We start from the raw sequence: 24,800 nt of genomic DNA, 5'->3' as shown, positions 1-24,800 counted from the left end.
CTCATGGGCACATAGACCCGAATGTGGTACGGATACTGCCACTTGTGTCGTGGTTCTCCCAGAGGATTACGGACGTTTGAACCACGAGTTTCAGCATTACCTTATGAAAAATAACTATAGTAATACCTTTCTATAGTAGCTCTTAAGTAGGGTTCAGACCAAAGACTCGCGACGAAACAAGACGAGATGAGCCGCAACCTCTGTAATGTCCTCCCTCTACAGCATTCTTATAGTACTTCTACATTATGTCCCAAAATACTATAAGATTCCTATAATGTCTATAGTATTCCTATAGGCCTAATATTATTGCTGTCCCAAAATACTTTGATTCCTATTGCTCTTTTTCATTGGGGTTGATGAAGGTCTTTATCTCCATCAGCTCTTTCTCATTGTGATGAGTGACAAAAGACCATGACAAGTTTTTGGGACATTATCTTATTTGTCATCTGCCCCATGGAGTTAGATAAAATGATACACACTGTTTTCATAACCCAGTTTCACACCGTTAGCCTAGCTTAGGATAATCTTTTGGAAAGTGGGTTTTTCCATTTAACCTATCGCTAAAAGGGCGCTATAGGATAACTGGAACTACCCACTTCCAGTGAATTATGTTAAGCTACAGGCCAACGATCAACTGGGTAACTACAGTACAGTAGGTTTTTGCACGCACAGAGAAAAGCAAGGTGTGCAACCTCTTATTTAACTCTGGGGTAGATGGCAAATAAACACATTTCCCACAAAGTTACCTCTTTCTTTTAACTGTTTGTCAGACTGATTACGTATATTACAATGCAGTAATAGTATGCTTAGAAAAATACATATATGTGAGAACACCAAAAGTTTCAAGAACCTGGGCAACTAGAGGATACTTGAGAGGGAAATGTTGTGTGAGACTTTTCTGTTGTGTGAGACTTTCAGTCAGCAGAAAGAAACTCACGTCATAAACTGTGACGGTCCCCAAGACTGCACTGCGCTGACTTAATAAACCTATAGTTTAATTTCCAAACCATGAGCTGGATTATGGACATCTAATAAAACATGTACCAACTCACTTTCTCTAGGATGCAGAACCATAGTAGCCTTAGTAGTGGGCACTTTCATGGGCTGTGGTAACACAGTGATTAAGGAATGAGCCAATTTCACAGTGTCCAGGTGTCTGGCCTAGTTGATGTTAATGATGCCTTAATTGGCAGGGTAAAACATCTTCCTGTTTCTGTCTTTCCTATAGACTCATAGATATTGACAATATATATATCTATGCTATAGAGACTGAGCTGTTCCAGAGGAAGTTAGTTTACACGGTGGCGACATCTTGTGAAATAGGCTAATTAGGCTAGCATGCAGTAGTCTGAAAAGTTGTGGGTTCAATTCCCAGTTTCCACCATTGTGCCCTTGAGCAGGGCCCTCAACCCCAAGTTGCTCCAGGGACAATAAGCCTTGTAATATAATGGACACGTGTAAGTCACTTTGGATAAAAGTGTCTGCTAAATGAATAATAAAGGCGTTTGAAGGTTTATACAAACTCTGGTTAAATTAAGTGGAATATAGCGGGGAGTAGCTACAGGGTCCCTACCATATTCTGATCTGAGTGCCCAGTGCCAGTTCCATTACCAGTACAGTTCACACACAAAGTGGAGATTCTGGTGATGAAAATGATGCAGTGCTGATTCATAAAGCCAAGGGTACTTACAGATATCTTTCAGCAATGCTGACATAAACATTAGGGCCAACCACTGACAAACACTTTAAGAGTACAATGGCTCGTACACAGCTGTACATATTCCAGTGTTCTCCACATCTTAGGCATTCAGCTTTACTTAAACCATCAGGCAAAATTTGACATATTTAGCATATATGCCACAGCAAAGTCTGCTGCTGTTGAGACTGATCTTGGAAAACATGGCAGGGACCAGTTATTAAGCAGCCTCTAAATCTACTTCTTTAGCATTTTTATTTTATTTTTACTAAATGTTTCCTTAATTTTACAACTCATGAACTGCTAAACTAGCTATAGCTTTAGAAATACACGGATAGGATGTATCTTATGACAAGAACAAGAGGTGAGATACATTGCAACTTAACTTGCACCAAAAACAGTTTTTCCATTATGCCTCCTATATAATTTGATTGGATATCATTAGCAAGTCAAACACTTACTGATTGCCTACTGGTTTTGACAGGCAACACTGGGCAGCGATGGGTGCCCTGTAATTTTATTGGCAGACGACCATTCAGGCGGACATGACTCTCATTGCAAGGAAGGCTCTCATTGGCTAGGGAGGTGGGATCGCTCATCATAGTGACGGGAAAAAAAGTGTGTGTGTGTGTGTGTGGGGAGTCACGATGACCTTTTGGCAGCAACAAAATGCGGAGATCAATCAGAAAGCACTGGGGCCTCCACTGCAGAGAATCCCTCCCATCTCCCGGCTCCTCATCTGCAGAGCTGCACTTAAAACCCAGAAGGGAACTCGCACTCCCCTCACGTTCTCCTCATCACTCCATTCCTATGGAGAGGCACTTTATGCAGATTGCATTATCTCAGAGGCAAGAGAGCTCTCTGCGCTTTGCAGTTAGAGGGGCAGGCTGGGCCTCTTGCCTGAACAGGTGGAGGCTAGGCTAAGAGCTGAGCTTTGCCACAGTGAGAGAGGCGGTACAGCATCCCCTTTGGAAGACCATGCCTGCTACTTTAGGATTCTTCAAGGAGCTCTAAGTCCCCCCCACACACACCCTTTTTTTCTTTTTCACTATACTCGTGAAGAGAAGTCAATGTCACCATAAAAGGACTTAAAAGATGTGATTCAAGCAGTGAATGTGCAGCAGCAGCAGCAGCAATGTTGCAGTGCTGAGAGTTGTCTATTCCCTTCCCCTCCACTTTAAATGTGAGTTAGGATGCGATTAACCCGCAGGAGGGATCAAAGGTCCTGAGGTGTCGGCGTAATGATATAATGATATGTGTGACAAGGCTGGAACCAACCAGCTACAGCCCTCCTGCGTTTCCTCATAGGACAACAGCCTTCCGCTGTGATGAATATGCTAATATCCATGCAAATGCTCGGTAATGAAGGGCAGCTAAACTTTGATGGACTTCCACTGGGTGACTTCCACTTCCGCTGTTGATTCCTCATAGGTCCCCCTACAATATGCCACTAAGCAAGTGCACAAGAAATGAAATACAAAAATCTGACGAGGCCTTCTAAGAAGAAGTATTACTAATGGCTTGTATATGGAATTCATGCAAAAATGGCATGCTTGTACATTACATGACAATGGTATTTTTCAAAAATGATACTATGGTGGCATAACCAAGAATATTCTGCAATTAATCTCCGAGACAAAGTTATTTATAGCCGAGAGAAATTGAATCCACTGACGGAGAGCCACAACATTTGCACATATTGGGCTGACAGAATGTGTGAAGACAAGTGTTCTGAGTCATTAGGAGGAGGGCTGCAGCACATCACCGTCGCCCTGTCTCTTTAAATGTCCCCGCTTCGAGTGCCGTATCAAACTACTGTAAAATCAGCATGACTTGGGCTGAATGGATCAATGACCAAATTCTGCCATTTATCTCTATTGCTTTCTCCGTGATCCATGATGGATTGAGTTGGTCATCTTAACGGCTGATCTGTAAAGATGGTTAGACCAACTCCAGAAACACATGTTCGGTTCACTATCCAGAAAATGCCAATGGGAGGGCTCAAAATGAATGTTTCTGAATTTGCATGAATTCTTAGTCACTTCCTGGGCCCTACAACTGTTGAATACTGTACTTACAAAACTTCAACTCAACACTGAAATGACTACATGATGTACAAATTTGATCACAAATCTTCCCAAGTGCATTTTACAATCACCCCCCAAAATCATGCTGAGCTTCGAAAAAAAAAAAAAAAAAGATCAACTGCATTCCACCACTCACACAGTAAGACGTCCGATTTTCTAAAGGAGGATTCACTGGGCTCTTGACATGATTTCAAGTCAGATTACTGTGCATGCAAGAATTTCCGATAACAATATCCACAGAGCCTCACACAGCTTAACATCCCACAAATATTATGTAACCCATTTCAATAGCAGGAGCTCACACTGGGGCCGTTTGGACATGAGAGGAAGTGGAGAACATCACAGTGTGAGTGTGCACCAGCCACTGCTATTGTGAGGGCCTTAAAAATATACCAGTGCCTCAACTATCTCTTTTTTAAATGAGGGGGTGTCTGATGGTAAGATGTAAGGTTGGCTTTCACGATTCTGAGCATGAATTGTCACTACTTTGGGTAGAACATAAGATATATTGTATTTCAGCTACAAATGGTGGCTGAAGATGCAGGCTATTATTGGGAAGAATAGCCTGTAGCTCAACATTAATGCTCCGAATGACAACTATGAACTTTGAGAGAATGATACATAATTTTTCGTTCAAATACAAATGACTGCTCTCTCGACCATGTCCTTTTTTCTCTCATTCAGCACTATGCCAGTGCCACAGTAGCATGATTTGTGCCTACTGGAAAGTGCATGTTGCTCGCTGTCAAAATGTTGGTCACGGTTGCACCGTTACAATTCACAAGCAATGAATCTGAGCACTCTCTCGACAGCAACATTCTCTTACTACTTGCTCATAAAATATTGAGTCTTAGAACACACCGCCAAAAGTAAGCCCTGTGGCTTCTTCAGTGCTACACTGGAAACGAATGCCGTGTGCTGTTCATGCTGGAATTTTCACGTTTGACTCAAATCGAATGTGAGCCCTACCATGAATGTGAGGGCGAATTTACACAAGAACTTCGACATAATGCGAGGTGTGTATTCTCGCACACAGGGAAATCCACTTGCAATACCGATGGCACTGGTACGCATGCACACTTCAGTGAAATACAACGCTGCATACTACACTAGCGTTAACACAGAGTCCAATTTGTCTTGTTTTACAATCGCACTCCAAGAGACTGCGCCGCTATAATAGCGCCCATTTGCTAAAATCCGTATTAGAGGCATCATAGCGCAGGAGAGAAGCTAGGAAGAGGGAGAGAGGAGGAAGGAGGAGGGAGGGTGAGATGCAGTGGTGAAATATATCAGTTCTCTTACCTTGAAAGGGAACATAGGACATGTTCCAACGGCATTGAACGTGGTCTTCGCGTTTCGACAGTCTGTCGGCACGCAAAAATATTACCTCACCAATCAGAGAAGAATTTGTTCACAGTTGGAGTCGACGCAGACCAATATTCCGGAGATGCAAAATGGAAAATTTAAACAGTAATCCACGAACGAAGTGAGCCATTCAAAATATGTAAGCCATGGCATAAAGTTAAATTAACTCATATATTTTACGCACCGTAATAGTGGTGTGGGGGGAACGAGGGACAGAGAGAGGGAGAGAGAGAGGGAGGCGAGAGAGAGAGAAAGAGAGAGAGAGAGAGAGAGAGAGAAGGGGGCGGTTGAGTATGCGTGTGTCTCTATTCCAGTGTAGAAAATCTATATGCACTACATGTCCCTCGTCCTTTCTGTTTCTAAAGTATTCAAGTGCAATGCCGTCCAAATTCGCCGTAGTGGAGAACGGCTCCCTCCACCGCTTTCAGGCGCACACGCAGCCGCAAGCTCACTCTAATTCACACACGCCCTATAGATACGGAGAGGGGGGGTCTCATATGCCAATTACGCGGTAGAATCTCACTCACACCCCATACCATCTTTATGACATGTACTAGAGAGTGTGGGAACGAGTTTCCTTCGCTTCAGCGCATTTCACTACATTCTGAGGAGTACACATTTCCCCAGAAACTTGGGCATTTCAGCCTCAATTGTCAGAGTCTGGCGAGTTGGTCATTTCCTAAACCACTCCAGTAAAAATGCTATAACATGTTAGAGCTGTGTAGGAAATAACTTCCATTTGAATGTGCCGCACCAGACCAGCATAACCAAAATTACTTTGCCAATTCCAACAACTACTCAATGCTACAGTATAAACTCACAATCGGCTTGCAGTATTACCGCTTATCTTATCACACACGATCGCTCACTCTAAGAAGCCTGGGGGCACTCACTACCACGCTCGTGCACCACGCATTGAAACTCATGACCAGATGCATCAACAGGAAGCTGATGCCACTGTGGTGCACTGAGCCAAGATGGCGAACAGGGCATCCAAGAGCATCCTCACCTGTTTTCATAGTAGGAAACGAGGATGTCAATCTTCAGACATGGCTACCATCTGCTGGTTGGCCACTTCTATTGCACCCATCTGTGACGGAAAGAAACCACTGCGATATGGCTTGAATGTCGAAACGATTACTGGTCAGTTTAAAGAAACAATGGGTAATTATCCATAAACTTTGCAATGCTACAAGAGCCTTACGATAAAATGTCCCCGGTCTGGCCAACATGTGTGACTTATACCTTTAACATCTATTGTCATACTATATAGCCTAACATAGAAGTGTCTCCATTTAATTTCCGTATGGTATTTATTAATGGAATATTATGCAATGAAAACATGAGCTAAACACACATACACACTCTCTCTCTCTCTCTCTCTCTCTCTCTCTCTCTCTCTCTTTCTCCCCCTCACACACACACACACACACACACACACACACACACACACACTCACAGCATATGAGAGTGAGGCCTTTTTGAAGGAGTAGTGGACATAGAAGTTCATTCCTTCTTGCACTTCTTTGTCTTTTGTCTTTTGCAACACATAAAAAAGGACTGTCTTTTGCAACATATCGAAAAAATGGTTGTAAATAAAAGGAAGTGGTTTTCTGCTTTTCCCATGATAAACTACCGTGTTGAGTACTCTGTCTGGTAATTATTGTTTGGTACACCAGGCCCTGTAGTCGTTCCTAGTAATTCTGATCCTGCTGGTCCTAGTGAGCATTTATAATTATTCTTTAGCCTTATATCCCCTTCTTCTATTTGTTAGCCCTTTTGTGCAATGGAGGGCTACATAAAACTTAGGCTGCTGTCTCTTCAAGTTTTAAGACGGTTGCCTTCCAGCTTATTATATGACTTGACTTGTGACTTGCTTGACCTAAGCTATGACTTGACTTGACTTGACTCGACCTAAGCTATGACTTGACTTGACTTGACTCGACCCTCACAAAAACGACTTGGGACTTGCTTGAGACTTGAAGGTTAAGACTCGAGACTTGCTTGAGACTTGCATATGTGTGACTTACTCCCATCTCATAACTAGTTTTTTTTTTTTTTTTTTTTCGATTTAATTGAGCTGAAAGGATCAGGTTGCATTTTCTTAACGTCTGAAAACTCGATGTTGAACACGTTGCTTCCCACTTATAAGTAGCCTAGAAAGGGCAAATGCAGATGTTGTTCTAAGATCGAACAGAAAAGACACCCACTATAGTGTCTTGTACAAAACAATGTGTAAAATACAACATGATTACATACCCAAAGCATTTCAGGAAAAACTTAAACATTGTTTGCGAAGTCATGAGAATCCAGAAAAGAACATTTCAACACTACGGTCATCGCGAGGTTTGATGACAAGGAGCTGTCCAGGTGCTGAAGTTGGTCAAACTATTCACTTCATGGCGCTACAGCAATAAAGAAGGCAAAATAGTAGATGTTATCAGGGCTGCCCTAAGGTGGGGAAAAATTAAGATAATGCCAAGGACTGTGTACTAACAGGGAGCTCTCATAGAAATGAAACAAAATGGACAATAATATTATCATTATATAATATGATATATCATCATATACACACATACACATATTATATATCATTATTATTATTATTATTATTATATAATGATATATCATCATATATCAATCATATTATATATTCACTCATGGACCCCAACATTTTTAGCAGTGTATATGCAGGGTACAAATTTGTCAGTATGGTCTTCATTAATATGAAATGAATACAGTCGCATTGTTGTAGGATGTACTGTAAGTGTGAGCCTGCTATCACACCCTTTTTTCAGGCCATAATTATCTGTCGACTGAAAATCATACTGCACCTTTCCTGGAATGTGACTGCTTACACATGAACCACCTGTTTAAATGTATGAAATGAGCTCACTGAACAGTCATTGGCGGGGTGTGGGTGGTGAGCTTGCCTTTTTCCATTCACAATGCCCTTCCAATTACACTCTTCACCTGGTATAATGTTACAATGGCTTTAAATACCAAAGGTTTATACAGTATCTACTGAATTAGGCCTACACTACTTCATCTTTTGTTTGCGCCCTTTAAAAAAAGAAGAAAAATAAATAAATAAATAGGAAAATATATATCCCTATGTATAGGGGGGTAAAAAGATGGACCAGCGCATGCAGACTATGTTCATGTTTTCTACATGCCAAGCTATAAGCAGTACTATACGGGTCTCTGAAAATAGCCTCTTTCGTAGGCAGGCGGCTCTTCTCTTAAAGGTGCATTACGTAACCTTCTCTCAGACTGGCAGTGGAATGTCTGTGATCGTCATCATGCCATGATTGTATGCCACGAAATGAAAGTCAGAGAAGAAATCAAAGTCAGTGAAGAAATCAATCTATTGTTTTTCTAAGCCTTGGAATTTCATGTTGACGACTGCGGGACTGTGACTGTCTTGAGTCCGTGTGTACACTGAGAATGACTTGTTGGCCCTTGCTCATTGGTTAAATTGGAAAAGGTTTACCGACGCACATACAGGATATAGCAGTTGCCTATCTATTAGCATTGGAAATACGAAGTGTAACTACTAAACATTCGTGATGGATTATTTCAGTTTCTTTGTCTGACTTTCTGATGATAAAACTGATTATTAAAAAGGGTTGCTTAATATTTGGTTAGTAATACCACCCCACTAGAACACTGAATACATCCAAAATAACAAGTGTTGTTATTGTTTCATAGTTTGCTCTTCAGTCAAATGTTAATACAAAAAAAGTGAGCACAGATGACAAGATGACTACTTGAATGAGACCTGTAACACTTTTTTTTATTTGTTGATACTTCATGTGTGTCAATCTATAGTACATGTACAGTATAAACTTAATCTGATCAAAAGTCAAAGGATACATCAAAGCAAACTTGGACCTGACAACAACTCAAACAAGGACTACGGTGTCAAGGATTATTCTTCCTTGACTTAAAGTTTTAACCCTGACATATGATAGATATATACTATAAAATTCCAACTATGACCTAACAAGCACTTTACAGGTATATTGTCCATACCATAAACAAAAAAGAAAAACGCACAAATACATTCATTACCAATCTCAGATTTATGGTTAGACCCCTTGAAATGTTTTAACAGCTACTGCCAAGTTCTTGAAGAGGGATCTAAACCTCGCCTGTTCCGGACTCGCCATGCTCTTAGAATCAAACAGTCAATAGCATATGATTGGTTTGAAGGTCTCAAACCACCACATTTTGTCATTTCTTTACAATAGTATGATTCAGTTTATGTAAATCAAAAAGTTTCTGTTGTTCATGTTTTCACTTTGTTCAATAAATGTAGCTAATAACTATAAGAATTAAAAAAAAAAAAAAAAAAAAAAAAAGAAATATTCCAGCACCTTGCTAATATTTGTGTATTATTATGCCTCTTGTCAGTCTGTTTCCTGTGAATGTACAACTGAATGTTGAAAATCCACCACAAAAATAAGTACATAATTGGCGGGCCTCCAAGAGTGGTCTTCACAGAAATTGATGGAACAGGTCTTCATACATGTATCATCATCAGTCATGAATGTAGAGTATTTTTCAAAAAAAAAAAAAAAGGCGACAACCTTTCTGCCACCAAACAAGTCGAACAATATCCAGTGGGGAAATCCTGGGAGATAGTCACAGCTGTTTTCCAGCTTGACACCATATTGAGTGAGATTATCATGGGAGAAAATGCCGTCACAATATGAAAGGCGCTTTAGTGGCATATTGTTCATACGGTGAACGCATTCTCAACTAGACTATCCACAGTTCCTGCCAACCTTAACAATGTAATACGGATATGCATAGTGTGATTTCTCTCCAGATTCTCCATTCTATATTACATAAACAAATAACTTCAGTAAATCTGTGTCAATGTCTATGAGAAAATATCTGCAAACAAGGAGGCATACTGTATGAGAGTTGTCCTGATCTGTTTAACAAGGTTACCCTACTTAACAGTATATGTAGAGGTATACAATCCAATGGTAGTTATTGTGGACATGAGTGAACATAGAAATCTTTTTACAAATTAATGCCCTTAGACGTTACTACAGGCCTTCATGACCAAAAAAGAGTGCAAAATAACATAACACAATGATGGAAGAAAAATAAATTCTGATCACCAGATCTCAAGAAGGCATATTCTAAAGGTATCTGACACTTGAACAAAAGAGAAGTAGCAGGGTGATCTCTGCAGATCACGGTGCTAATTCGTGTTTGTTGTTGTTGTATTATTTAATTAACCTGAATTTGGAGAAACGTTACATGTTCTTGCGCTCTCGACTTTGTGGGTTCCGTACGCGGCCGCGCCAATTCCTGCTCTCCTCGGAGGGCATCTCCAGCTCTCTCTGATGTGGCCTCACACGCGCTAATCGTGTCTGCTTCTTCGTCTCTTTTCCTTCTAGGCCTCTTCCCTTTGTCCTCGCTTTGCCCTTACATTTCTCTCTCTCACTCTATCAAACACTTGCACACACAGACAGACTGACAGACAGACACATACACACACACACACACACACACACACACACACACACACACAAACATACAATCACATACATACATACACACATACACAAACACACACATGCATACACACAAATATACAATCACACACACACACACACACACACACACGCACGGTCGAACACACCCGTTTAAACTAACTCAGTACACGCTCACGTTGCCCCACTCCACGAGGTACTGGACCTTTCCGTCCGGAGTTATCCGTCTGGCCAGGATCCTGACTGCCTCCCCACCTCCCCAGCTCCGGGGTGCCGGCCCCTCTCCCGGCACCCCGCCAGAAAAGGAATTGACATCACGCAGGAAGAGTGAGGGACACGGGTCCAGCCTCTGGCCTGGCTGGTGATGGGAGAACGGAAGGCAGGGAGGAGGGTGCGGGTGTCTGCAAGGGTCCTCTGGACTGAGGGAGGGAGACGGAAGACAGGAGAAGGGAGAGAGAGATGGGAAAAGAAAGGAAAAAAGAGAGAAAGGGAGAGAGAGAAAGAGAGAGAGAGTTGAGGACTGAAGACTACTATATAGCCGTTGCGGACGTGATACAGGGTTCTGTGTGTCATGTTCCTCACCTGTAATGCAGGGTTCTATGTGTCATGTTCCTCACCTGTAGTGATGCAGGGTTCTGTGTGTCATGTTCCTCACCTGTAGTGATGCAGGGTTCTGTGTGTCATGTTCCTCACCTGTGTGTCATGTTCCTCACCTGTAATGCAGGGTTCTGTGTGCCATGTTCCTCGCCTGTAACGCAGGGTTCTATGTGTCGTGTTCCTCACCTGTAATGCAGGGTTCTATGTGTCATGTTCCTCACCTGTAGTGATGCAGGGTTCTGTGTGTCATGTTCCTCACCTGTAGTGATGCAGGGTTCTGTGTGTCATGTTCCTCACCTGTGTGTCATGTTCCTCACCTGTAATGCAGGGTTCTGTGTGCCATGTTCCTCGCCTGTAACACAGGGTTCTATGTGTCGTGTTCCTCACCTGTAATGCAGGGTTCTGTGTGTCATGTTCCTCACCTGTAATGCAGGGTTCTGTGTGTCATGTTCCTCACCTGTGTGTCATGTTCCTCACCTGTAATGCAGGGTTCTATGTGTCATGTTCCTCACCTGTAACGCAGGGTTCTATGTGTCGTGTTCCTCACCTGTAATGCAGGGTTCTGTGTGTCATGTTCCTCACCTGTAATGCAGGGTTCTGTGTGTCATGTTCCTCACCTGTAATGCAGGGTTCTATGTGTCATGTTCCTCACCTGTAGTGATGCAGGGTTCTGTGGCTCAGGGGCTGGGTGCCGTTGTAGGAGGGGTGGTAGAGCGCAAACATTCTCTTGGGAGGTGATCTACAGTTGGTGCAAAAAGAGGAACGCTACCTTAGATTTGAAATACAGGAATATCACATGTATGGGATGATGTGCCACAAAATATGTCTTATTAAACAAATACAAATCTGACCATAGGAATCAGCATCTATGCTGTATTTGTTTGTTTTTTTCTCCATGCACAAAACATCAATGGCAGCAGGGAGCCTGATTCGAAAGCATTTCACAGGGTTCCCATTCTAAGTCAAATGTAAAATTCCATGACTTGTTCCTGACTTTCCCTGACAAAGAAAGGAAATGTCCATGGTTTACTATGTAATGAATGGTACAACATATCGATATGATTTCTTGGGCTACTCAAGAAAGCAGAAAAACGAATAATCAGATATACACCAATTCTGCATGGAAATGTAATTGTATTAATGCATTTTGGCCAGTACACTTTAAACTGCTCCAACAAATTCCCTGATATTCCATGACTTTGCTCCAAAAATGCAAAAAATTCCCTGACTTTCCATGTTCGGAATAGACAAAATTCCAAAATTCCATGATATTCCAGAAATTCCATGACCCGTGGGATCCCTGATTTCATTCGCAAATCTCACGCACTGAGCACTCACCCCAACGTCAACTCCTCCTCGGATTTCCTGGAGTTGTAGAGGTTCGTCCCACCTACATAACCATGGCAACATGGCACCAGATCTATGGGGTTGGCTGCCGCTCCTTGTGGACAAGGCTGTGTGGACCGGGGAGAGGGAGACATGGTCAGAGCCGTGTGAGCCCACAGAGCGTGTGTTCGCTCTGCTCCGGTATTTACCCGCTACACAGTTTCAAACTGGATGCTCATGAGTCCAAGGCTGCTGGTTAAACTAGCCACATGATATGAAAATCAGTCAAGGACAAAAAGGAGATATGTTTGGCTCATTTCAAATCGAGATGAATCCGAAATCTGTGCATCGAAAACATATTTTCCTCATGCTAATCTCTGATTGAAGATGGCAACCAACAACTTGACAGCACTGGGTGATATTTCTATGCAGCAGACATGCCCAGCCCAAAGCTCACACGTACTGTACACACTGACGTTTCAGCGCTCCTGCACCGTATGTGCCATCAGGACAGATTGTGTACAAACGGCAGCTCTGGGCATGAGGCAGGCGCGTGCTGCAGGGCTACAGGGGGGGGACGTCACGTCTCACCCGCAGCGTCCCAAACGTGTGCCTGGGCGCGCGCCTGTGCTCTCCACGCCCGCTCGCCACGTCCCAATGTAAATCAGCCGTGACAGCGCGATGCCGCGGCACAGAGGGGCTGTCACCCCCGTGAGATGGGGCTTAAGAAATGTATGTTGCTTAGTGAGGGGAGAGGGGAGAGGGGAGAGGGGAGAGCGGAGAGCTCCGGCGTGGCGGGTGAGGCGGTGTGCGGGGCACAGGGGGCTGAGTCTGCGGAGACTGTTTGTGGAGATCCGTGCCCCCGTTGTTGTTCTGTGTGACAGGTTCTCCGCAGCCATCATTCATCCTTTTATCTCTCCAGGGTAGAGCGATCGCTGTGACATGGGAACCTGGGTTTTGCTGTGTGTGTGTGTGTGTGTGTGTGTGTGTAAGTAAGTAAAACGTGAATTTATGCACTGTACATGCATTGGTGTATGTATATGTTAATGTGCATATACAGTATGAGTGTACACATGCATATGTATGTGTGTATGCGTATGTGTAAGTATGTCCATATGTACATGTACCTGTATGTGTACATATATGTGTACATGTATGTATGTGCATATGTTCACAATGACATGTATGTGAGCAAGAAACATACACATGCCTAAGTGTGTGCATGAATGTGTCTGTTGTGGAAATACGAAGGTGTGTGGTTATGCATGAATATTTGTGTAAATGCGTGGAAATGTATATATTATACAGTGTATGCATATGAGTGTGTAAATGTATGTGTGTGTATGTGTGTGAGAGAAAGAGAGGGTGTGTGTGTATACTCTCAGTGCAAGTCTGAGGGGCCTCTAGCTCTTTAAATCTCTGTGCTCTATCAATGCTGCTCTGTCAAAGTGCCAGTGCCACCTGGCCAAACTGTAATCGACTGCAAAGTGCACTTGGACCAGATCCCAGACTGTGCATTCGGCCATACCTTCCCCCTCCCCTCCTCCCCCTTTTATCACAACAAACCCGCCTCGAGACAGCTCTGGGATGTATATCAGCTCCGGCTAACAGGACAGTCATCCGGGGGACTGCTGACTAACATACACAAGGGCAGAGCTGTGCCATCTCCAGTTTTTTTTAATAGGGCGAGATGGACTAAGAAGTTTGGGGAGGAGTGCATATATATAAATAAATAAATAAACACAGAATGATGCACTGATGTGTCTATATGCGCACAGTACTCATTACTTTGTGCACTCAGGTGCAGGAGTCAGTAGTGTGTGTGTGTGTGTGTGTGTGTGTGTGTGTGCGTGTGTGTGTGTGTGTGTGTGTGTGTGTGTGTGTGTGTGTGTGTGTGTGTGTGTGTGTGTGTGTGAGAGTGAGTAAATGACTGACTGAGTGTGTGTGTGTGTGTGTGTGTATGTGTGTGTGTGTGAGAGAGAGAGAGTGTGTGTGTGAGTATGTGTGTGAGTGTGTGTGTGAGTGTGAGAGAGAGAGAGAGAGAGAGAGAGAGAGAGAGAGAGAGAGAGAGAGAGAGAGAGAGAGAGAGAGAGACCATGTGTGTTTTTCTTCATTCAGATGTACAAGTTCAAGTCTATGTTTTTTGCTAGTGGTTTGTAAAGGAGTATATGTGTGTGTGTGTGTGTGTGTGTGTGTGTGTGTGTGTGTGTGTGTGTGTGTGTGTGTGTGTGTGTGTGTGTGTGTCACCAGAGCCACTGACCTGTGTCTCCATGATACGGCGCTTTGATTTGCGCGACTCCTGGCCCACCACCCTCCGCTGACACGGCAGTGACAAGGGGCTGCATCAGGAGGCAGAAAACAACATTTCCCAGAATCACTCAAACGACCCTCAGCCCACTTCCTCCTCCTTTCATACATATCAAACGCAAATGAAGCGTCTGTTCTCTGTGGCCAGCTTTGCACAGAATACTGATAGAGGGAAGGAGGTCACTTTGGTTAAGATGAAGAGAAGCCTCCATCCTTCAAAAGACCTGAGAACACTAAAAGGCTGCACTTTTACACACACACACACACACACACACACACACACACACACACACACACACACACACACACACACACACACACACACACACACACGCACGCACGCACGCACGCACGCACGCACGCACGCACGCACGCACGCACGCACGCACGCACGCACGCACACGCACGACTTCTAAAACTGCTGTGATGCAGATACAATAGGATTTAAAGGTTTTGATGGACGTACAATTGAGTTTTGGAACCGAAACGGAGTGTTTATACTGAAACTCTTCATGAAATATGTAACTATATTGTATTTTGGCTCGTAAACACCAGAGTCCACCAATGTAGTGGGCAGCAGCTTCTCATCACAAACAATTTGCCTGATCAGGCAACAACAGAGCATTTGGCAGGAGGAAGAGGCCAGAAAAGCCGCCTGCCAAAGGCCTAGGTTATGACACACTGTCTAATCAGGAAACTTCTGAGGCCTATCTGTTAATATGATCATTCAATTTGAGTACTATGGGTGAGAGCGCTCAACAGTGATGTCTAGATTCCTAGAAATATTTGTAACCCTTGAGGATTATTCTATAAGGTGACGATGGAACCTTGCTGTAATTCACTACTGTGGGTTCTTTGGTTACTATGCCAGCAATTGCTGTGAAATATATACTACTTATTATGAAAATATTTCACATGTACTAGCAGTATAAATACAGTATATGAATATAGCATATACTTCAGTCCAGAGGAACCCTTCTTACTGAAAGGATTCTGCACAGAATCACTCAAAGCGGCTTTGAAGAGCTGTGCGAGGGAGAGGGGAAATGTATTGACCATTAGTGGGGAGTGTAAGAGTGAGGAGAAGGATAATGGGAGCCAGGATCCTTGATCTGACCTTTTCCTGTGTGTGATGTTGATGGGGGGCTCGGCGATGAGCGGAGACGCGTCCGACGAGAGAGGGGGAGGCGCCCGCACCTGCAGCCCGAACAGACACTTCTTCTTTTTTATCTCCTTGCCAGAGACGAACCTGCCGCAAGAGAGGAGACATACGTCTGGGGCGAGCAAGATCCAGTTCTCTGCTGTATGCTATTAGGACTGATGCAATTTCCTTTAGGAATAACTAACAGTAGGAGGAGATGAAAACAAGCCATTAATCTCATTGCTTTGACATGGAGATGCAACCATCCTAAAAAATCCAACCATCCTTAGCCGTTGCAAAATAATAATTAATATCTCAGGCCTGTTTAACTTCAAACTATGAAATGCCTTTTAACCCAACGACGAGAGACCCAATGGTGTAAAAATCTCACACACCCCGAAGTGAGCCTCGCGAGGCAAACATGCGGCACGTAAATTCCAGTGGCCAATATCGAAACAAACAATACAAAGGCTGCCGTCTGCGCAGAGGCGTCGGAGCAGATTAACATCTTATGTAAGTTCCCATGCATCTTGTGTGGCGAGCTGGAAGCAGCCGTCGCCGCCACGCATGTTAATTACCGCCGTCACATCCACTCTCACCTGTCTTTGTGGGAGTTCAGCGCGTTGAGCAGATTGTGGCATCGATCTTGCCTCGGCGTGTCAGAGAGCTGAGCGACATGCAGAGAGAGAGAGAGAGAGAGAGAGAGAGAGAGAGAGAGAGAGAGTGTGTGTTGATTTTGGCTTTCAGTAGGAGGAATCTCTTTCACACAAACAGGGGATATCAATTTTTTTGCGTAACCAGAGACATAAAAACTGATGAAGTCTCCAGACATCTCTTTGTCACACAGCCTGTGTCTGCCTTGCAGCTATAACCAACACACACACACACACACACACACACATTCACATGCACACACGCACACACAGCCGACACAAGCACAATTTCTGCTGCAAGTGTGTGATTGTGCGCGGGATTAAAGAACATAAGTGTTTCCGTGTGCTTTGACAGCACTGTAATTTCAGCCTGTAAAAAGGGCATTAAAGCCCAGTCAGTCAGCTTGATTTGCATTACAAAAATAAGGCTTAGCTCCTCTCGTGTACTGCACCTCTCCTAGCAGCAGAGACTCCCAGTTCTCGTTGGTGAAAGACAGGATTTCGTGGTCAAAATCAAAGTACTTCCTCTTGCAGCACAGAGAGAGGTGATAAAGGACCAAATGGGCCAAATCTACCCTAAAAGGACAAAAACATTGTGAGGATGCTGCAGAAATATGACCGTCTCAAATACAATGGCAGAACATAAATACCATGGCAAATACTGATGGACCGGTGTACACTAAAGCAAGAGTTGCCAATATTCAGTCACTGGATAAATACATGGGCATAGACTAATGTTACATGACAACGTGCAACTGGCTAGGCATAATTAGCAGGGGTTTTAATGACTGTTTTGAGATGACAGAAGATTTTTCCTCATGCCATATTGCTGAGGCCCCCCTACAAGAGGATAACCTGGCTAGTGGCCCATGGATCATATTAGCTTGTGACCCCTGCCATACATGCAAGCAATCTGCAACTACAGTATGATTGCTGTCAAAACTCTAGCCTACTGTATATGGTAGGTTACCTTCACAGAAAACTTTTCAAGCATGAGCTAGCAGACTGATGAATTATTTGAGATTCCTCTTTTGTGGTGAATAATACATCCTAATTTCCCATTCTGCGGCACTGTTACAGTTTTGCAGACAGTACTATTTTTTTTTTTTTTTTTTTTTTAAGCCCTCTGGTGAGACTGAATCATGGTGACCTTACCAGTTCATGGGTAGCCGCTGGATTGTCTCTGGTCCACTTGTGCAAACGGAACACTGGAACCGATAGAACCTAATGAGGAAGAGGAAGAAGAGAAAGAGTCCCACATTAGGATGCTATTCCAACACTAAAACCACACCCGACACACTAGTTCCTACTGTACCATGAGTTAGAAATGCTACATCACACATGCACAGTGTACTTGTATTTCATATCTACCACAAGTCGCTTTAGAAAGTCTGCAGTACCACACATATAAACACAACCATAAACGTAAAACGGTAGGAGCTTAGTGGCAGGTACACGTCAAACTTAGACAAAGAAGAAAAAGTGCCAGACATTCTTAATGTTACAACATGAACACTAAACCCGAGACATTAAAATAATTCATGTTAATAAATTTTCTGAGGTGGTGTAGACAAAGTACATCACAATACACATGCACACATGCTTTTCAGTGGGACCCGGGAGATGGTTGGTGCATAGTGCCAAGTATGTCAGGCTGAGACAGCAGCGATTCTGCTCATGATTGCATATCTATTGCTTCAGAGGTCCTCTCTCTCTCACTCACTCACACACTTCCTCTCTCTGTGTGTGTGTGTGTGTGTGTGTGTGTGTGTGTGTGTGTGTGTGTGTGTGTGTGTGTGTGTGTGTGTGAGAGAGAGAGAGAGAGAGAGAGAGACACAGAGAGACAGAAACACATACACACAGATGTGTGTGCGCACACACAAACACACTTTTCCCTTCCCTGCCATTCTCCCTGCACATCTCCAAAGAGGAGCTGCTGATGCAACTCTGTATATGACCAATAGAAATATAAGTATGTACGGCTCAGCAGCCCCCATGTATCTGCTATCTACAAAAAGAGTCACATTTTCACTGTTTCTAAAGAGGGAGAGAGAAAGAGCTGAGAGAGAGAGAGCAAAGGCAGAGAGGGAAAGAAAGAGAGAGAGAGAGAGAGAGAGATCAAAGCTGGCTGACTGAGCCATTTGTCCCTGAATTAAAAATGCACAGCCATGGCTAATTTTATACCCTGTCTATCAAATGATGACCTTGAAGCCACAAGTCTACAACAATGTGCATAATAACAGTGCAATCCAATCTCACCTGTCTCCATAGAGCAGGGGTTTGGTCAAGCACTGTGTGCATGCTTCATGGAACCACTGACCACAGCTACCACACTGCAGCATCTTCAGGTTCCACCTAGAGCAGGGACATGAGCCACACACACACACACACACACACACACACACACACACACAAAGAAACAGTGAGGCATACAATGAAACACTACATAATGCCATCCATTTCAAAGGGAATGACAATGTGAGTGAAAAGTCTTCATGGCCTGGTCATTTACTGCTTAATTAGGTTCCAACAACTCAAGTTCAAGTTCAAGTTCAAGTTCATTGTCATGTACTTATAAATAAGCATTTGTAAGTATTGAAATTCCTTGTGCTCAACTCAGTGTTACTGTAAAATCACCCAACCAGACATATGTGCAATTCTTAAAGATCTGATTAAACTGAATAAACTATACATCCTGTCGTGCATCATTAACATGGGACAAGGCAGACTTACTCTCCAGGCCCAGCGCAGTAGCAGTAACACTGCTGCTGATTGGTCAGGTGCTGGGGGTCCCAGTCCAAAGTTGACAGCTGATAGGGCAGCCGCAGCTTCATGAACTGCATGAGTCTGGCAAAGCGTCCCCGCTTCAAGGCACCCCCTCTCTGAGAGACACACACACACACAACAACAACACGCAGGCCGGCCGGCGGCACGGCGCTTAGCTTAGCCGGGGCGCGGTGAGTCAAAGCCCAGCGTCGTGCCCCCGCATCTCCCAGAGATTACCTGGCGCAGGGAACATGACAAGGACTGACAGCAGAAGGGCTGCTAATGCTATTTTAATGTGGGCCGGCAGGATGGGATTCTGTCTGGAGAAAAAGGCAGGCAGGGATGTCAGGGGGTGAAATAGAAAGAGGGATTGATGGATGCAACACCTGGCCTATTTTCCATCTCCAGACCTTGACTCACAGACTAGGCACACAGAGAGAGGAAGAGAACAATAATAAAAAAAAGAAAAGAGGAAAAACTAGCATGAAGGAGGAAATAACCTCTTGCTGCTTTCATCTATTGCAATTAAAGCACAAAATTCCCCCATCACAATATTTTGCCGCCACCCACGCTATAATTGTCAGGAGCAAATAAATGGGGGGAGTGGGGGGGGGGGGGGGGGGGTTTGACATGACAGAACGATGCAATCCAGAGCTGTCCTCCTAGATTTTTTATGGCTTTGAAAGAGCTTCACAATGCAATTAGATAGAGGGAGTGTGACGAACCCTTGTGGCAACTGCAAAAACACACTGCCGGCAGATCCAGGCGTCACTCTCCGCCTCGGCCTCGATGGCCGGGATATGGCACTCAGGATGGTAGCCTGCAGTGAAGAGGGCGAAGACAAGAGCGGCTCTACTTTCAAAGGTTTTACTGTGTATTAAACGTAACATAATTACGCTATGGTACTGCTATCACTGACATGGCAGGAGGAGAGCATTCTGCTGCGCTTACTCTTACAGCAAGCCGATTTGAGATCACCAAAAAATATGAGAAACGGAATTGGAAAAAAGAGCACTGGATAAAAGGTAACAATCTAGCCTCTGAAAGGTATTATAATGGTCATCCGTTGGCTCGTAAAATAATCTGCGAGAAATTAGCCTCAGTTAGCTCACCATGGCGACACTTGAGACAGTTGATGAGAGGTTCTTTCAGAGGTGGAGCATCACAGATACAACAAACTTCCTCCACTCCAACAGAGACTGCAGAGCGTGATAGAGAGAGAGAGAGAATGAGAGAGAGAGAGAGAGAGAGAATGAGAGAGAGAGAGAGAGAGAGAGAGAGGACAAGTAGATGTGAAATGGAGATAATAGCGAGAGAGAAGTGGGATGAGAGAGAAGGCAAAGAGAGAAAGTCAGAGAGGAGAAAAGAGAGAGGATGCAATCGAGAGTGGGGGAAGGGAACAGAAGAGGGGGAGAGAGAGAGAGAGAGAACATTATTTATTTGTTTATTGACTCATATAATTGCCACTTCAATGATTCTCACATATCGTGCTCTCACAGATGTCTGAGCCACTGAAGTGCATATCTGGGTGTGTTCGACCAGCGCTAAAACGCAACAGCCTTCTCACACAGTAGTCTCTTTCCTCCACATGACATAAATCAGAATTGTGATCCACAGAACACTTATCAACCCTGCTTCTAATGCCGCCAAGACTTCTAATCTTTGCTCTGTTTCAACAGGAACACAAGATCACCGTATCAGAGAATGAGAAGGAGACAGAGAGAGAGAGAGAGGTGATATAACCATATCTGCAATAATAAGCCATAGCTAATACTACATTTTTTAAAGTTCAAATGGATATTGGTAAAGGAATGTGATGCTCAGGACTTTTCTAGTATAGTTTGGCCATAGCCAACACCGAAACACACTTTAATATAAACACTTTCTGGTAGAATGTAACGGTTTCTAAACAAAATAAACAAAAGAGCAGAAAATATTTCCCTTCTACTCTTGCAGATTAAAGCACCAATGTTTGGATTGCAAGGACAACTTCCTCCTGGCTTCCTTTGTTTCGTCTGGCATTGTCTGCAGCCTATTTTAACCAAACTAGGTGTTTACTTTAGAACAGAGCCGGAACAGCATGGAAGATTTTTTTTTTTTTTTTTTAATACGATGAAAAGTCCAGGTCGCATTTATCAAACTTACATGAGTGTATGTCTTTCCTCAAGACCCAGAACTCAGAGTTGTCCTCAAATCGGACCAGGCAGCACTGTTTGACTCCATCCACCTAGGACAGAAAAAATAGATCTGTGCTATATGGGTACATCACAGACAAGTTTCAATGAAATGAAGAAACAGCAACGGGGGGAAAAAACACAAAAAGTAGTGCACTCACTCTTTTAACATTGCCTAAGTAAAGTAGTCCATCACTCCATCGCGCTAAAACATCATCTCCTTCATTCACTACCCCCATCCTGCAAGGCAATGTGTGTGTGTGTGTGTGTGTGTGTGTGTGTGTGTGTGTGTGTGTGTGTGTGTGTCAAAGAAAGAGTGAGAGACAGACAGAGGTAGAGAGAGCAAGAGAGAAGATGAAGCAACAGACTTTCATTTCAGAACAGTATTAAGTTTTTCTCCAACAGTAGACGGGGAGAGCCCAAAACGCTGCAGGGCCTTATCATATCACTAACACTGAGGGCCACAAAGGGTTAAATTCACACTAAGAGCATAGCGACACTATACAGTACAGTACACTGAGTGACAAGAGTAAGTACACATTAGCACAGATGCAAACAGCTTATGGTGCCATACATGGTATGATAAGAACCATACAGTATATGATGGAATCTAGTCACATTATATTATTAGACTCAAACAATGCACGAATCCATTATTTCCCTGATGACAGACGAACAGAACAGATGTCAACTGTTGTGCATATTTAATGTTTAGACATGTTACGGCTCGCGTGCAAAAATTTATGCAGATGAATGCACTCAAGAAATTCGCTACACATGATCAAATTCACGGATCAATTAAGCAGCAACACAGTGACCGAAGCGATATTGACAAAAAGCTACCTGTAAAGTCGAACTCCTCTCCGCTGGGGTCACAGAGATTTCCGTGCAAGCTTGACATGAAATGCCTTTTCTCCTCTGTTTTTTCCCGTCACAATTACTGTCCGGTTATGTGTCTGTGTGTGCAAGAGTGGATGTGTACGTGTGTGTCGGTGCCAAAACGAGTATGTCAGTCAACCCGTCAGTGAAAAGGCGTCTGTCCGTCTGTCTCTCTATCAGTCCGTCTTCCGCGACGTCGTTTCGTCATGTTCCCATCCCTTTCCTCTCTTTCCCCCTCCTATTGATGTTATTAAACGTGTTTGTCAGAGCAGCATGAGAATCAACCCGCGAGAGACGCCATCATCTCTGCCTCTCTCTCGACCGACTTGTTGTGACGCAGACATAAAACAGAGAGATCGAGTGGGAGGGAGATAGGGGGACCGGGGAGTGAACGGACCGAGAACACCTTCACATCTGTAAATTTGACCGATATTTTGATGTGAATTTCCTATCAGGACGATTAGACTCTGCTCTAGAATGTAATCGTCCCAAACCGAGAAGGAGGAGGGCGATAATGGCTTTCAGCGCCGGTTATTAATTCGCGCGCTGCTAATTAAAGAAAGTTGTGAGGCGACAGTCTTAATTGGTCCAGCTGAAAGTGCGCCGGGGACTGTTTGAGGAAAGTTTGAAAATACCTCCTTGCCGCTTAAACGTAGAAAAAGCTGCTCACCGAGTAGCCTAGTGCACAGTATCAGATCCCGAAAAGTTCCTCGTGCAGTCAAGTCGCTTTAATGAAATATGATCCCAATTAAATATTCCACACACGCACACACCATGCCAAGGGTTCGGTCTTAGTCTCAGTTGATCGCTAGTCTGTTTAAAATCACGTAGCCTTATCATTTTTATTATTATTTGTAACATAAATATATTTGAGCTTTATCATCAATCATCAAAGCTCGTAACCTTGACTAACCAATGCTACTATTGAATCTACAAATTTCGTTTTTCTTGTGAAACGCAGCGAAGCTGAAGTGGCTGGTCTGCACTCGTTTTTATGAGCATAGACTGACGTGACAATTCTGTCTAGTCTATTGTTTTGGTTATCATGATAGACTCAACTGTCAATAGTCTGACAAGTTATAATGTTTCGTCAACCAATTAGCCTCGTTACAGCTGCCAACAAAGTTTTTAAGGTTGGGCCTGTAGCTTACTACATGTCCTAATTGTCTCTAACCTAAAAACAAAGCCTTGGCTATTATTTCTAAATTGAAAATTATGGGAGATATGATGTTTTAAAAAAAAACTTACAAGGAACTCATCAGAGCACTGGATTTTTGTTATGACATCAGAACCACTCTGGGTTTTCAGACTTAAGAAAAAGAAGACTTAGAGTAGGCTACCTGTGAGTTTGGTCCTATGGTATGGGCTAGTAACACCAACAGACAAGGAAGATTAACTATTACAAAGACGATAACTTACCTCAAGTATATCCTTCTCTGAGACTGTAAATCGCGCTAACGTCTTATATGCAAGTTTGTTAATTAGTAAGCCAAGGCTGTCATAAAATGGCTACTTGCAATTTACGCACGCTATAACTTCCTTCTTTCTACACCAGGTGGCGATGACACCCCTCCCACTCAGTTCACTCAGTCCACTGATGATTGTTGGCCTCAGGCTACTAAATAAAAAGCCAGGTCGAGGTTTTAAGAGCAAACATATTCAAGACGTTTCGTGACACACAATAATCAGAGTTTGCTAGGTGCATTTTCCATTTAATATCCTCCATAAGGTTCCAGGAGAATGGGGTGAACGGCAGCAGTCATTCTAAAACCTTAACTGAGTCAATGCAATTAAAAATATGGTATATTGAAATATTGTAGAAATAGTGGGTCAAAAAATTTAGCCTATTGCAAAAAAGATGAAAAAAGAATGGGTCAAAACTACATAATAATATGTAGCCTACAAATGACGATAAACAAATAAACTGTTAACTGATAGCCTATAACTTTATGCCCAACGTTTCTCATGTCAGATAAGCTGTCAGATATCAACTTGGGAAATAGACCTAGGCCTACCGTCAGAGAGACAACAACATTCACGAGCATTTGAATTCTTATCATTATTTATGTGTTGGAAGAACGTGTGTTCCTGCTGTTTAAACAGGGTCATCACGGGGAGGCTTCTCTCGAAAGTCACATGCACAAATTGTAATGAGCAAGTCATAACCCACAGCCTGTAGCAGGTTGGTGAGACTCTCAGATGATCCAATTCAAAGCTGAGAGTGATTCTAGTTTTTCTTCCAAATATCTCATGACTTCCTTCGCATCCCTTTGCCCCGAGGGCTAAACTTCAATCC

General features: G+C 43.4%; 2 protein-coding genes across 3 annotated transcripts in view; both read right to left on the bottom strand.

Annotated features, from left to right (window-relative positions):
- syngap1b (synaptic Ras GTPase activating protein 1b) overlaps window positions 1-5,301 on the bottom strand; it is a 98,470-nt gene extending 93,169 nt beyond the window's left edge. The window contains exon 1 of the mRNA XM_062539697.1: window positions 5,086-5,301. Within this exon, the coding sequence (XP_062395681.1) occupies window positions 5,086-5,107 (22 nt within the window). The 5' untranslated portion in view covers window positions 5,108-5,301. The remainder of the gene's footprint in view (window positions 1-5,085) is intronic.
- A 3,622-nt stretch (window positions 5,302-8,923) lies between these two features.
- Window positions 8,924-23,173, bottom strand: phf1 (PHD finger protein 1). 2 transcript variants are annotated; one of them, XM_062538778.1, is made up of 15 exons: window positions 22,469-23,170; window positions 21,787-21,865; window positions 21,597-21,678; window positions 20,564-20,650; window positions 20,177-20,271; window positions 19,419-19,567; window positions 18,945-19,040; window positions 17,841-17,909; window positions 17,138-17,261; window positions 16,632-16,699; window positions 16,009-16,140; window positions 14,845-14,923; window positions 12,597-12,712; window positions 11,911-11,997; window positions 8,924-11,080 (listed from the first exon to the last, which is right to left on the bottom strand). In XM_062538778.1, exons 2-15 carry the CDS (start codon window positions 21,862-21,864, stop codon window positions 10,825-10,827), a joined length of 1,518 nt encoding a protein of 505 aa, XP_062394762.1. In that variant the 5' UTR covers window position 21,865; window positions 22,469-23,170; the 3' UTR covers window positions 8,924-10,824. The 2 variants fall into 2 exon arrangements, with proteins under 2 accessions (XP_062394762.1, XP_062394763.1); XM_062538779.1 differs by lacking the exon at window positions 12,597-12,712 and having other exon boundaries at window positions 10,827-11,080; window positions 22,469-23,173.
- Window positions 23,174-24,800: the final 1,627 nt, after the last annotated feature.

The sequence above is a fragment of the Sardina pilchardus genome, chromosome 6, assembly GCF_963854185.1.
Source record: "Sardina pilchardus chromosome 6, fSarPil1.1, whole genome shotgun sequence".
Lineage (NCBI taxonomy): Eukaryota > Metazoa > Chordata > Actinopteri > Clupeiformes > Clupeidae > Sardina > Sardina pilchardus.
The sequence above is the reverse complement of the archived record's forward strand: the minus strand, read 5'-3'. Positions and strand labels throughout refer to the sequence as shown.

Coding starts and splice junctions, on each gene's coding strand:
- phf1 (XM_062538778.1), bottom strand. CDS start 21,864: ATGGGGGTAGTGAATGAAGGAGATGATGTTTTAGCGCGATGGAGTGAT. Junction 21,679..21,786: donor ACTTAGGCAATGTTAAAAGA/GTGAGTGCACTA, acceptor TTTCTGTCCTAG/GTGGATGGAGTCAAACAGTG. Junction 20,272..20,563: donor CTGTCTCAAGTGTCGCCATG/GTGAGCTAACTG, acceptor TCTTCACTGCAG/GCTACCATCCTGAGTGCCAT.